Raw genomic sequence first — 15,467 nt, forward strand, 5'->3', positions numbered from 1 at the left:
TATTTCATATAACATAAATCATACATAAACATGTACCATCATTATCATTAAGAAACACACATAACATCATATGGTTCATGTAACACATTTCAAACCACTTACCTTTGATAACCATTTATAAACCCATTGTATACATATATTCAATATGTTTGTTTGATATCTTTATTAGCCCATGTACACTATTGAGAACTTAAGGTATGTGAGTACATTGAGGTTGTGCACCAATGCTGTCACCACAGTTCGTATCAACCGAACCTTAGTTCAGTATTCGTCCCGAAGGACCAATCCATAGATTCTGAAGAACCTAGGTAAACAGTCCATATGTCCCGAAGAACATAGGTAAACAATCCATATGTCCCGAAGAACATAGGTAAACAGTCCATATGTCCCGAAGAACATAGGTAAACAGTCCATATGTCCCGAAGAACATAGGTAAACCCTCGACCCTTGGCATGCCAACTATACCACTAGCTCTCTTATCACATAACATGGGATTTAACATTCATAACAGTTCAATTTACTTATTCATATCCTTTTTCTTATGAACATATATATTTTCTTTTCAGTCACGTACCAAATGTACGTGTAATCATTGATCTTATAATCACATGTTCATTCTCTTCGGTCACATACCATATGTATGTGTAAACATATATCTAATATCATATAACACGTATCACAAATGCATGTATTCACATAAATCATTTCTTATAGCTTTATTCATATCACATATTCATATAAGCTCATATCTTATTTCACATATACTTTCCATATAACTTATATATCTCATAATCACACAAATCATAACATTGATCACCAATCAAATAACATTTTAGGAGTTACTTTTTACCATAGTAACTCCATTACTGGCTCATTGCAAGCCAAATGTTTATTCAATAATATAAGTACAAATTAAATTGCACTCACCTTAGCTTTGCTTTGATTCGATTCTAATCCTTCAGTTGATTTAGAACGGGATCACGTTCTATATCTACATAATCATACATAGATCTATATTAGTATCATAACTAATATACTCTAATGGTTCACTCTTTAGACCAAGAGAAAAGTCAATTTCATCTTTTAATGAAGGTATGCATCGATGTACTACTGATGCATCGGTGCATAAAAGGTATTCGATGTAGTATTATTGCTGAGATGCATCGATGCACTCCTTATGCATCGATGCACCAATTGCATTCGATGTTTCACTATTAATGGGATGCATCGATGCACTACCAATGCATCGATACACCTTCAAACAAATTTCTGGGTTTTAACCTTGATGCATCGATGCACTATGAATGTGCATCGATGCACTCTGCCCAGAACTTCTTTTTGAACCCGAAAATCATCCACTCTTCACTCAAATGCTTCATATTTCATCCCCTTTCATATTCCTAACTTTTATATACATGTTTAAACTCATTTATAATAAATTATCTCATCTTTAACCTTAATATCCTCCCCTCTTTATTAACTTCAAGAATCATACCAGATTTTTAACATGTTTTAAATCTAATTCTAACACTCCATATTCCTTAATTAGATTGATGACAAGTCAAATTCCTTCTCAAAATTCACTTACTAACTCTTTTCCAGAATTTCCTTAAGAAACTCATTTTCTTTAATCTTTCATAACTTCTCTATCTTTTGATTTTAGGACAACTTAAGCTTTCCATAAGCTTAAGTATTACCTAATGATCAAAACCCACTCTTAAAATTAACAAATAATCAGCTAACAAGGAATCTTACCTTTGCAAGCTTGGCTCTTCTCTCTCTCGTACATGAAGAAGAAGAAGAAGAAGAAGAAGAAGATGAAGAGAATATCTCTTCATCCTTATCTCCTCTAACATATATATCCTTATCATATCTATTTTTAATTCATTTATTAGTCAAATGACCATTTTTCCCTCTACTTCATTTGATAATTACTAACAACTTTTAGGATTTATTTACAGATAAATCATTGAACTAATCCATTCTTCTACTTTAATCACCAAATTTCTGCAACTTTACCATTTAGTCACTAACCCATAGTTTGGGATGTTACAGTGCTAAATGATAAGGAAATCATATTGAAAATATGGATTTACAGATAGGGCATTTTATGTGCTAAAATGGTAAGGGAATCATATTGAGTGTATGGATTTCCAGATAAAGCACTAAGGGTGCTACAAAGATAAGGAAATCATACTAGTTGTATGGATTTTCGAATAGGGCACTTCGTGTGCTAAAATGAAAGGAGAAGTATACTAAGCATATGATTTTCCAGATAGAGCACTGAGAGTGCTAATATTAAAAGGAATTTACATGAATTGTATGAATTTCCTATGGAATGTATGGATTCCAATAATGATTGATAAATGAGTTAATGGCATCAATAATGCAGATTGTAGTATATTCATTGGAATTAAAGATTCCTTGGAGATTAAATATCAGAATATAACTTGTACGTAGAAATGTTATTTGTGATTATTTATGCCTCACTAAGTAATACTTAACGTGTGTTTATTTCACACATAGGTTGAATACAACTTGTAAGGAGATATTTGGATATTCAATCAAGGTCGCCTCATCAGTAACCGTATGACATAATGAACTGTTTTAGTTATATTTTAGTCGGCATGTAGTAGATTTAATAAAAAAATGTTTTAAAGAAATTTAAACGTATTTATGTAAATAGTATCTGTATAACGATGAACAATTAATTTTTTATGAGTTTTATGCATGTTTGCCAATGTTACTGTAGCAGTGCATTGATACACAATTTTGATTCGAAATTTTGGTGCATCGATGCACTATTCACGTTACTGTAGCAGTGCATCGATACACTGTTCATTGTTCATGGGCATTGTTCGGCATTGTTCATCACTGTTCACGGGTACTATTTATACGTATATTACTGTTCATGAAAAAGTATTTTTTTCAAATTTGTTATAACAAACATAATTCATCAATATATACTCGTATTTTATTAATATAAGTTCAAATGTGTTGTTATTTTGTAAGAAAGTTGTTTTAAAAAGTCAATGTGAAATCTCGGACTCGTATCCGGATCGGGTACGGGTTGAGGTGTTACAGTTGGGAGGGTCACTCTCACTTTTGCAGTACCCGATTTAAATTAGTCGATCGATAAACCATACACCGATGGTTATAAGAAAAATGATATTTTTTTATAAGGTAAACTACAAGATTGATCATATGCCACGTCAACAATCTATCCATCGTCAATTAACACTCAGTGACTATATTTTAAATAAATAAAAATAAAAGTGACCAGATATTTTATGTTTTAAAAAATACTGTAATTTATATTTTTTATATTAATTATTTGTGATATTTGGATTAAAAAAACATTAATGAAATGTAGATATTTTAATAATCAGATCTTTATGAGATGACGCACCAATAATGGGGAACACAAAAAACAAAAATAATCCCAAAATACGGTTCCCGTTTATTTCATCTATCTTTCAACATTTGTACCAATCCGTCGTCTCTTTTCCCATTACCCATTCGGGTTTCTCCTTTCTACTCAAAGCTTATCTGGTTAGAGATCTCACCTTTGTTTTTCATGCGTCATTTCATATCTTTTATACGTATAATGTATTATAAACTTATTCTTAGTTTTTATCACTATGATTATCCATGTAGATGATAAGTGATTGGAGGAAAATGGGTTCTTAATGGATATGGAACTTTAGCGCGAACCATACGTACTATGGTGATTGGATAGTTGGATTTAACTTTTGCCTATTTTTGGTTGGAGAAGGAGACTTTAATATATGCTTGCTTACTGGTGTGTCTGCCAACAATTTGTTTTAAGCATGTTACTATCGGGAAATCTTGATTTTACTGTTTACAATTATACAAGATTGTAGTCTTTACATCTTAAATTTAGTTCTTAATGTGATGAGTTTGGTTTGAACTTTAAAAATAAAGCTAAAAGAGGGATTCGGATTGGATCCGAGATTTATATCTTGCCTATAAAGCATCTGGATCCCTTAATTTATGGCATTCTTTTCATGGTTTGATGACTATAAATGCTTTTTGAGGTATTAATATGTAAGAATTATGGTAATTCTAACCATGTTTTCATTCTTTTGCAAGACCTGCACTTCTTTGTTATCACTAAAAGGGTGGTGAAAGAAAAAGTATATGTATGCTGTTCTGATGACATTTTTTGCATGTTTGAAAGCATTTAAGCTGATTTATTTGCTGTTGACTTATATGTATATTCAGGAAAGATGTCTCAGAGAAGCATCTTGGATAATGGTTTTGATGAAGGAGATAAAGATACACATAATCATTCCATGTATAAAGTAAGCTGTTTTTGCATTTTGGGACGCTTATAATTTGTACTTTTGCTTTATGAAATTGCGGTAAGGCCATTTTCTACTTGGTTTTATCAGAGTTAAAGAGTTAGAAGCCTCCTTTGAAATTACTAACCGGATATATATATATATATATATATATATATACACACACACATACATATACATATATATATATATCTCACTGTGTAAAACGTTTTAGTTTTACATTTAAAAATCGTTGACAAAGGAAAAAAAAGGAGATAATCTCATCCGTCTATTTCCACTCATCCAATGTGTAAAACCTTATCATATAGTCTAATGAATTAAATGTGTATTCAGTTCCCAGCCTTTTGATGTTGAAGAATGCAGCTCTCTCTGTTTGGATATACTTTTCCCAATTCACCTATGAATGAAGGATGATTAATTGCTTATGATGTAAAAAGTCTAGAAAAGATTCTTTTTCCATTGAATCTCTCGTTTATGGCTGTCAATTTCATTACTGCTTTCATGTTTCAGAACTGTATTTAGCGTCTGATAATGATTTCTATATACATAAACTTCCAACTTTCTTTAGGACACTTTGAAGGCTCTTTTGTACAGATTTATATCTCCGACTGATTTTGCTTGTTTTGCTTAAGGTTGACCCTGGGAAATCACCATCACTGTCTTGGAAGAGAAAACTAAATGGTGAGGGACGTGTTCCTTCAATGTTCACTCTAACTTTTCAAGAGAAACTTCATATGGTATGTATAGACAGCAAAAATTTTCATGGTTTTTGCAAATCATAAACCTCGTGATGTATATACTGCATAGTTTACTTTTGTTTTTTTTTCATATGTAAATGCATAATGCTCTTAGAGAGACAGAATTTTCGGAAGGATAAACAAAAAATAACTTAAGCTGAATGGAAGATTAGCAAAATGAATCCGAATTTGTATATGGAATCACACACCATTTCTTTTTACTGCTAGCAAATAGATACCACTATGATTGAGAGAATGTTTTTACATCATCTGAACAGAATGCACAAGATTTTCAATACATTTTATTGTAAATGAATTTTAGCTCTTGAAATTTGCTAAAACAAATTTGTAACACGATGTCAGACACAGTGAACATGAGTTTAGTTTATTCAAGTGTCTATACTTTCTAGAATTGCCAATGAATCATAGCACCCGGATGGAGTATGATTACTCAAATCATGAAGCACGTTTAATAATGGTATAAAAGTACATGGGGAAGATAGAGTTTGACAAGCATTTATCAAAGTCCTTAACTGTAAAATGTACATTTGGTAGAAACATTTTGAAAATGCATACCATTTCTTATTAATTGATCCATTAACCATTATTTTGCTTTGATAGGCTCCCATAGGTATTCGGTTATGGCAACATATACGAGAAAACTCAGCCAAAGGAAAGGTAATTTCTTAAATATATTCTTAGTGTAATGTGTTACAAATGGTAAATATCACCATTCCGCCAAATTTCTCTGGCCTGTTTTCTGACACTACATCTCCATTTTTGTTTTGCAGCGGGGTATTATTATCGACCCATTTGCTAAGCGCTATATCACATCTTGTCATGGTATTCCTCTTGGTGGTGTTGGGTACGTCTTCATTTACTTGCCCAAAATCTTGATTTCCTTTCATTTCAATTCGTAGCATGAAAGAGTGAATGCTTGTTAAGACAAACATAATATTAGGAAATAGGAATTGATTACGAATGAAACGTGTTCAACCAAAAACGTGTAGAAAGAGCATATAGTCGTTGACCACAAAAAACAATAGAATGAGGACTTTGCTTCTGCAAAATAGAAGAAGAAATAGAAGAATAGATTGGCCCTAATGCTATGTGAAGTGAGAAGAAGAAATAGAACTATTCTGAAAAATTCAGCTTGATTGATCCTCATTCTTAAACCTAATTTTATGCTAATAATTATGTACAAAATAAGGAAAAGAGAATATCTTACTAAATCAATTCCTAATATCATGTATGTCTTAAAGTTTGTTTTTGAGTATTTTGTGACTTGTGACTAACTCTTTTTATATTATCATCCCACTTCACAACAACAATCTTCAGTGCCGGAAGCATAGGAAGGAGTTACAAGGGTGAATTTCAGCGCTGGCAACTATTTCCTAGAATATGTGAAGAGAAACCAGTTTTAGCAAACCAGTTTTCTGTAAGTTGGTTATCCCTGGAGGAAATATGATGGTGTCCTTTTCATTTCTATTATCTGCAGCTGTAATTAATAACTTAACTAGGTGCATGTCCTATCAAAAGTTGGTCTTCTCATAAACATTCGAAATTCGTAATGAGCATTATATGCCATTCTTCTTTAAATCAGAAGCGTGTGATTAAGAGTTGTCCCCCTCAACCATCCCCTTGTCTTCTGTTTTTGAATTGTCGTTACCATGACCTTTTTAATTCTAGGAGATGATGTTTAAGATTCATGAAGTTAGTATCTTAAAGGTAATACTATTTCTGTCTTAATCGACTTGAAATGTTTATTATAGGTTTTTGTTTCACGCTCAAGCAGCGAAAAGTATTCTAGTGTATTGTGCCCATCAAGTCCTGAGCTAGTCAAGTAAGCAAATATCCTTTTCTCTCTATATTTAACAAAAGAATGTTGTTATTTATTGCTTTGAGGGCAGCATGTATGTGATACCCATATTCAGGCGGAACAGTCTGATCCAAATATCAGACATCATATTAGTCACTGAAATTATTCACATTCAAAACAAATACTTTCACTTAATCAAAATGCATGTAATCTAAATTTTCTAAAACTATTCAATCAACATGCATCAATAACGTACAACACATATTAATCACTACAATTATAATTCGTTTCTTAGAATACATGTAACCTTATCAAGCATGTGGATTAAGTTTCTTCATGTTCAACTAATTTCACCAAGTCACTTAAAACTAAGTAAATCTGGATTCAAATAAACATGTACATTTAAAAAGTGAATGAACTCATATCCCAAGTAATTCTGTTAGGTTCGATCGATCAACTGAAATACGCCAAGAGGGGAGTGAATTGACCTTTAAAAACCTTTGGTGTGGAAGCAATAAAAGATAGAAAAATTAGCACAACAATATATAGTGGTTCGACTTCTCAACCAAGTCTACATCCACTACTTTAACTTCACGCTAAGGATTTTCTAACAAATTCACTAATTTGTTCTTTCTTTTTCTATGCTCAAGAGTAACCTTTACAATTCTCTAGCTTTTAAAGGTTAAATTAGAATCACTCCCCTTTTCAACAAAGGATAACTTGTGTAAACAAGAAGACCTTTCTAGGTAGGTGTTTACAAGGATTATCCTCACAATAATGGATACAAAAGATATGCAATTAAACTCTGTACGCTTATGTACAAGAGAAAAATTAAGGAAATAAAAATGGAGACTCTTTTCTCTTGATCTCTAAGCTTGGATAGGTGTAGTAACTTTCTTTATGTTTTCCTGGAGTGTTTTTATTGTGTGGAATGAGTTGCCAGCTGTTTATGACTGTTGAAGATGAATTATATCCGTTGGAAGCTTTAAAAATATGCAATTAAAGTTACCTGTACATGAAGCTTTGAAACTATTGAGAAAGTATCGAAACTTCTAAATACATTGTTTTTGAAAGTTTCGAAACTTTGATGAAAGTTTCGAAACTCTTAAAAATATGACCGTTGAAGAAAATCGGGTCGTTGAAACAGTTTCAGGGGGCAAAGTTTTGGAACTTCATCAAAAGTTTCGAAACTATGAACAAATACCAAATGTTGGACTGTATTTAAAAGAGAGAAATATGAGAGAGAGTGTCAGGAAAGAAGAGAGAGAAAAAGGAATAGGCCAGTCTTCCTCCGGCGGGAGTTGGACTGTATTCGTTGACAACCTGAGTAAGAGAGTCACTAGGAGTGAGCTAAGAAACATATTTATCGATCAGGGTCAGGTGGTGAGAATTTTCATACCAAATGTGGTGAACAGGCCAAAGTATAAATCTTTCACTTTTGCCTTCGTTCAGTTTGGTAATGAAACAGAGATGAGGAATGCAGTTGAAAATATTAACGGGTTGTGGATAGATGGGAGGAAAATTTACGTTGGAGTTGCAAAGTACCAGAGTGTTCGACCAAGGGTTGCTGGTTCTTCTCGTCTTTCAGTTGGTGTCCAGGAAAAGGTTATATTTGATAAAGCTAATCCAAGTTCGAAGGCTGTGATTCCGAGCAGATTAAGAGATGATAGATCATACAAAGATGTCTTGGTGTCGTGCAGTTCGCAAAAGACTGAGTCGGAGCATATAGGAAAAAGTTACAAAAGTCTAGACAGGGGAAGAGGGATGAAGAAGAAGAAGAATATTTGGGAAATGCATATTCCTACTGAAAATTCAAGTTGGGTGAAAAGATCTCTAACGGGTATTGTGAAACATTCCTTTGAGTTGGAGTTGGTTCAAAAAGGTTTGGCTAGTGATGGTTTTGAAGTTCAAATTGCGAGCTGGGGATATGTTTGGAACTCTTGTGTTATAACGTTCAAATCAGAGGAATTGATGAAGGATGCGTGGTCAAATAAGAGTAAGGAGTTATGGTTCTGGTTCGATCGGTTGGCACCGCTGTTGAATGAAGGTGGAGCGCCTATGGCTTATTGTTTGGTGGAGCTGTTCGGTGTCCCTCTGTTATGTTGGCAAGAGAATTTCTTACAGAAGTTAGCTGGAAGGTGGGGTTCAGTGGAGGTCATCCAGGATTCGACTCTAACAAGGGAAGATCTCTCGATGGTGAGAATTTTGCTTAGGGTGGAAAGTCCCTTTGACGTCCCGGAAGTGTTTACTCTAGGTTCCTACGGAAGATCATATAAGGTGACTTCTAAGTTGGGATCTACTTCCCAGGTTTCAAACTTCTTTCATGGCATCTCGCCGGATAAATTTTCCGACGATAGAGTCACAGTCGTAGAGTCGTCAGAGGAGGAAGACGATAGTATACGTTCGTCAGACATGGCAGGTCCAGGTCAGCTTGATGTGGAAGATCGGCAGAAAGTGGACTTATGGATTGATTAGGGATTTCCTGTCGGGGTTGGTGCAGCATATGAAGAAAATCAGTTTTCAAAAAGAAGCTTGGCAGGGAAAGACATTAATGAAGTTGTGTCAGAAGGTCACAGTTTGGGGAGTAGTAAAAAGGGAGATTATGCTGGGCTGGGTTTAAGAAATAAGGGGGATTATAAAGATAGTTTGCAGGCCCTTTCAGACAGGAGCAGTGAGCCTTTTTCTCCTATCTTGAGACTAGTTCCGGCTGGGCCAGCAGTCAAATTCATTGGGCCCGGAAATGCTAATTAAAAGCAAATTCATAATGTTTCTAACAGCTCTGGGGATGGAGACAAAGACAGAGGCAGTCAAGGCTTATGGTCTGAGGCCGGTTTTAAGGATACAACAGGTATGGATGGTGAAGTGGGGTCTGCTGAAGGCTTAAAGTTGTCATGTTTTAGAGCTGGTTCGCCAACTCGTTCTACTAGTCCTATTTCTTGGAAGAGTGCCCCGGTTGGGAGAAAGCTAATTAAGAGTCATAAGAGATTTTATAGCAGGTCCAGAGAAAGAAAAATTTGGTTGGATGAGCCAGGAAGGGTTTCTAGTTTAAAGTTGGGTAGGTTTCCTATCTCAAGTGGTTTTCATTCTAAAAGTCCAGAGGCGGCTGGGTTGGCTGAAGGGGTTTGTGTTGATCAAAGAGGCAAGCGCTCCTACAGGAGAATGAAAAGATCCCTCACTAGGGATGCTCTAGACCATGCTAGTGTGTCTACAGTATCCACATTAACATTCTCAGGGCTGTTGGAGGAAGCGATTGCTACTTGGGAGATAAGCAGGATGCTGGGCATTTCTTTCAAGGAAGGGAAGAATGCTTTTCTACAAAAAATTATGGATTTGGAGAAAGGTTTGAGTCAGGCTAGCTGAGTCCTAAGATGGATTCTGGGATTGCTTTGGTATTTTTTATAATTGAATATGATGACAAAACTCATTATCTTGTCCTGGAATGTTAGGGGGCTGGGCAAAAAGGAAAAACAGAGAGCTGTTCAGAAGTTATCCTCAGAGAAAAAACCAATGTTTCTTTTTCTCCAAGAGACAAAACTTGAGATTTTACCAAGCTCATTTTTAAGAAGAAGTGGGTTGAATAAGTTGCAGGGGTTCGTTGTGTCTCCAGCAGTTGGTTCTTCAGGAGGCTTATTTAGTTGTTGGGATGATAGTTGTTTTGAGTTAGAAGACCAATTTATCCATAGGAGGTTTATTGCTGTTTTTGGAAAGTTCAAATTCAATCAATTTAGGTGTGGGTTCATTAATGTTTATGGCCCGTCTGTGGAAGAAGAGAAGGCCAGTTTCTTTGAAGAATTGGGACAGTTTTTAAATGGGTGCAGTTTGCCTTTATGTGTGGGAGGGGATTTCAATGCTTACTTAACAGAGGAGGAGAAGGATGGCAGGTCTCAAAATAGAAATTCAATGGATATTTTCACTCTGTTCATTCAGCAAACGGGGATGATCGACTTACCTTTAATAGGGGGGAATTATACATGGAGCAGTAATCGGGATTGCCCCACTGTTATTAGGCTGGATAGGTTTCTGGTTAATGTCAGCTTCCTTTCTAAGTTTTCTGATATTACCCAATCGCTGTTGACAAAGTCCATTTCTGATCATAATGCTATTATTTTGGAGAGTGGGGAAGACAATTGGGGCAAGAGGCCGTTTAGGCTGTTTAGTTATTTGATGACTGAGGACGGCTTCCAAGAGAAAGTTGCAGAGTCTATTAATGAGTTCAAGAGGGTCAGAAAAAAAGCAGGAAATCTGAGCATTCTTAGAAACACCAAGTTTGCTATAAAGACTTGGTCTGGAAATAGGAATCAGTTTCCTAGTAAACAGATTTCTGCTATTGAAGACAAGATCCATCACCTAGAGAACTCTCTTCAGAAGAATCGAATTTCAGGAGTTATTGATAGTTCATCAGAGCTGAAGTTACTGAGGGATGAGCTTTGGAGACTTTACAGAATTGAGGAGCAAATCTGGTTTCAAAATTCAAGAGAGAAGTGGGTTAAAGATGGTAATCGGAATTCTAAATTTTTTCACACTTGTGCTTCCATTAGGAGGCGGAGGAACGCTCTAAATGCTATTTGTGTAGATGGGGTTATTATCAGGGACCCGGTCCGGTTAAAGTCTGCTGTCAAAGAGCATTTTTTCAAAGCTTTCAATAGCCGCACTACCTTGGAAGTGGAGGATATTAAGTTAAATTTCTCAAGAATTTCAATGGAGCAGAGTCTTATGCTAGAAAAGGAGTTTACGGAAGGCGAAATTTTGGAAGCCTTGAATTCGTGTGATAGTAACAAAGCTCCGGGTCCGGATGGGCTGAGTATGGGTTTTTTCAAAAAATTTTGGTCTTCATTGAAAGGTGATATTATGAATTTTTTCAATAACTTTTACTTGGGAAAGGATTGGGAGCATGGCATTAATCATTCGTTCATAACTCTAATTCCAAAGGGCTCTAATATTGGGGGTTTAGATGATTTCAGACCAATTAGCCTAGTAGGTGGGATGTACAAGATTCTTTCCAAGTGCCTTTCGAGAAGGTTGAGGTGTTGCATGGATGATGTTGTTAGTGATTCACAATTTGCCTTCACTCAGGGTAGACAAATCTTGGATTGTTCTTTCATCGCTAATGAAGGTATTGATTTGTGGAGGAAGAAAGGATTGAAGGGTTGTGTGTTGAAGGTGGATTTCAAGAAGGCCTACGATACGGTAGATTGGGATATTTTATTTAAAGTTATGGTTAGAATGGGATTCGGATTAAAATGGTGTGGCTGGATTCGGAAATGTGTGTCAACTGCCTCGATTTAAGTGCTAGTTAATGGGGTTCATACGGATGAATTTCCTATGGCTAGAGGTCTTAGACAAGGGTGCTCCTTGTCACCATTGCTGTTTAATTTCATTGGCGAGTTACATAATCTACTGATTAGGAAAGCAGTATCTTCGGGCCTGTTCAGTGGTTTGATTGTTGGCAAGGATGATACAGCTCTTAATTTGTCACATTTGCAATTCGCAGATGATCTCATTATCTTCTGTATGGCTTCGAAGACACAGATTCTAAATGTCAAGAGGGTCTTACGGGTCTTTGAAGTCATTTCAGGACTGCAATTAAACCTCACTAAGTGTAGATTATTTGGGATTAATATCAGTGAGGAAGAGGTGTTGCAGTGGGCTAATACTATTGGTTGTGTAGTGGGACATTTTCCTTCGGAATATTTGGGATTACCGCTTGGTGCTAAGAGAAATTCTATAGCGTTGTGGGATCCGATAGTGCAGAAATTTAACAAGAAGCTAGCCAGCTGGAAGGCGAGGACTCTGTCTGTGGCAGGAAGATTAGTGTTATTAAAGGCTGTTTTATGCTCATTACCCACCTATTTCATGTCCCTGTTTAAAATACCCTCTTCCCTGATTGTTAAGCTAAACTCCATTATGGCCAGTTTTCTATGGGGAGGAGGGGCAGAGGTTAAAAAAATCCATTGGATAAACTGGTCGATAGTATGCTCTGCAAAAAGTGCGGGTGGTCTAGGAGTTCTAGATCTTAATTACATGAATAGAGCACTCCTAGGAAAGTGGTCTTGGAGGTTTGCGAATGATAGAGGGTCAGTGTGGAAAAAGGTTATTTGCAGTAAGTATAATCTGGACCCTAGTTTGTTGATGTTCAAGGAAAAACTACCTGCTTTTTCTTCTTGGATTTGGAAATCGATAGTCAATAATCATTTCAAAGATGACCAGTTCGGAGCTAAATTTCGAAGTCTGTTAGATGTTCGAGTAGGCAGTGGGGACAGAATCAGTTTCTGGTCTGATAATTGGGCGACTGTTTCCCCTCTTAAAGAGGTCTTCCCCAGATTATTTGTTCTGTCTGTAAATAAAAATGGGAAGTTAAAAGAGTTTGGTGAGTTCAAGTCCTCAGTTTGGTGTTGGCATGTTCAATTGAGAAGGAGTTTGAGTGACTGGGAACTGGTTCAATTCTGCGATCTGATGACCTTAATTCACAATATACCTCTGTCCAAGGATCTGTCTGATGGGTGGGTTTGGAGAGGAAACGGGGATGGGATCTATTCTGTTAAGACCAGTGTCAAAGCTTGCAATCCTGTTTTGTCAGCTGATTCTTTTTGGATGAAATTCATTTGGAGGGGTTTGGTGTCTCCCAGAGTGGAGGTCTTTTTGTGGCAGGTTGTGCATCATAGACTGCCAGTAAAACAGGAACTACAAAGGAGAGGAGTTTCAGCTGTTATAGATGTGTCATGTCCCCTTTGTAAAAAAGAGGTTGAATCCTCTTTGCATTTATTTTTTACTTGCCTTGTGGCATGGGCATTGTGGATGAAATTTTTGAATTTGTGGGGTGTTAGTTCGGTTTTGCAGGCCAATGCTCAAAGTTTTCTGATAGCTTGGGAGCATTTGGTTCCTAATTTTAGAATTTGGTCATATATTCCAGGTGTGGTGCTATGGACTATATGGAAATATAGGAATGACATTGTGTTTGATGGGGTAGGCTCGATCAGATCGATCTGTTTTTTATGGCAAGATGTAGGCTGGCGACCTGGTTCATAACGAATACCAAGGATGTCTCTATTCTAAAAGACTCTCATCTCTGATCCTACTATTGGGGATTATTGCTCTAAGTCAAGGTGTTCGATCATTAAAATTAAGGTGGATGGGGGGGATGATTTCTTTCCTGATTTTTCAGATCTGGCTGAAGAGGTTGTTCCAGAGAATCCTTCGGTGGAGAACTCCTCCGGTTGGAACACAGAGGATGGGCAGGCACAGCATGGAGGTCACGTGGAACGTCAGGAAATGTCAGAAATCCATAATAGGGTGCTAGAGTGGGTTGCAGACTCACAACGTTGTAATGTCACAGATTCCGAGAGAGTTGACTTCTCTCCACATGAAAAGTCGGAAGATCTTTTTGAAAGTAAGAAAAGCGGGAAAAGTATGGGGGGGATCTTTTTAAGCTTGATAATGTTGACCAGGAAAGTGGGCCTAATTCAGGCCTTGGAGGGATTCAGTTGACTGGTCTGGAGCAAGAAAACTGCCTAAACTCTATGGGCCGTAGTCCTTTTTCATCAGATACAATTAAGGACTCAGTAGGGGTTGAAGTTGGAGGAGGGGCTCCGGTTGGTTTAAAGTTGATAAGTTTAAGGGATGGTTCACAAACCTGCTCTGCAAGTTCGTTATCCACGAAGACTGCTCCGGTTGGAAGGAAATTCATCAGAAGCCATAATAAAACTTATAGTAGGTCGAAGTCTAGAAAGATTTGGAATCAGGTTGTGAGAAATTGTAATAAGATGCAGGATTGTAAGGAAAAGTCACGAGGGGTGTTCAATGGTGAGACAGGAAGAGCTTTAATTTCTAGAGGTTGTCTTTCTGATGTTCCCGAGGCTGCTGGTTTTTCGATAAAGGAATGGGACAGTTCTTGGGCGAGCAGACCATACAGGAGAATTAAAAGGTCTCTATTTAGGGAAGCTGTTGATCATGCTAGTGTTGATACTGTTTCCTCATCAGCTTTTCCTTTGTTGGTTGAGGAAGCAATTGCTACATGGGAAATTAGTAAGATGCTGGGGATATCTTTCAAGGAGGGGAAGGAAGCTTTTATACAAAAGATTGTTGAATTGGAGAAAGGGTTGTGTGGGGCTATTTGACCTGGAGATTTGTATGTGGGAGTTCTGGGTTCTGTTTGTTTGAGTATCATGACTAAGCTAAGTATATTGTCTTGGAACGTTAGGGGTTTGGGTAAAAAAGAGAAACATAGAGTGGTGCAAAAACTTGTTTCTGTGAAAAAACCGTCGTTTCTTTTTCTTCAAGAAACAAAACTCGAAAAATTACCAATGTCGTTTTTAAGGAGGAGTGGTTTGAATGGGTTGCAGGGGTCCGTTGAGTCTCCAGCAATAGGTTCATCTGGAGGTTTGTTAAGCTGTTGGGATGACAATTTTTTTGAGATTGACGATCAGTTTATTCATAGGAGGTTTATTGCTGTTTTTGGAAGGATCAAGTCTAATCACCTTAGGTGTGGCTTCATTAACGTTTATGGCCCGTCTGTGGAAGAAGAGAAGGCTGCTTTTTTTGATGAACTGGGATTGTTTTTAAACGGGTTTAGTATTCCTTTGTGCGTGG

The 15,467-nt window shown here is 36.6% G+C and overlaps 1 protein-coding gene across 2 annotated transcripts in view; it reads left to right on the forward strand.

The window, feature by feature from the left end:
- Positions 1–4,217: 4,217 nt before the first annotated feature.
- The window catches only part of LOC120173951 (non-lysosomal glucosylceramidase-like), a 46,037-nt gene continuing 34,787 nt past the window's right edge, over positions 4,218–15,467 (forward strand). Inside the window, exons 1-6 of one of the 2 annotated variants that reach the window (XM_039180973.1) lie at positions 4,218–4,306; positions 4,954–5,062; positions 5,684–5,740; positions 5,854–5,927; positions 6,401–6,500; positions 6,835–6,905. In XM_039180973.1, the coding sequence (XP_039036904.1) occupies positions 4,251–4,306; positions 4,954–5,062; positions 5,684–5,740; positions 5,854–5,927; positions 6,401–6,500; positions 6,835–6,905 (467 nt within the window). In that variant the 5' untranslated portion in view covers positions 4,218–4,250. Of the gene's footprint in view, positions 4,307–4,953; positions 5,063–5,683; positions 5,741–5,853; positions 5,928–6,400; positions 6,501–6,834; positions 6,906–15,467 lie in introns of those variants that run through there. The other variant, XM_039180975.1, reaches the window with a different exon arrangement.

Source organism: Hibiscus syriacus, unplaced genomic scaffold, assembly GCF_006381635.1.
Source record: "Hibiscus syriacus cultivar Baekdansim isolate YM2019G1 unplaced genomic scaffold, ASM638163v2 tig00111993_pilon, whole genome shotgun sequence".
Classification (NCBI taxonomy): Eukaryota; Viridiplantae; Streptophyta; class Magnoliopsida; order Malvales; family Malvaceae; genus Hibiscus; species Hibiscus syriacus.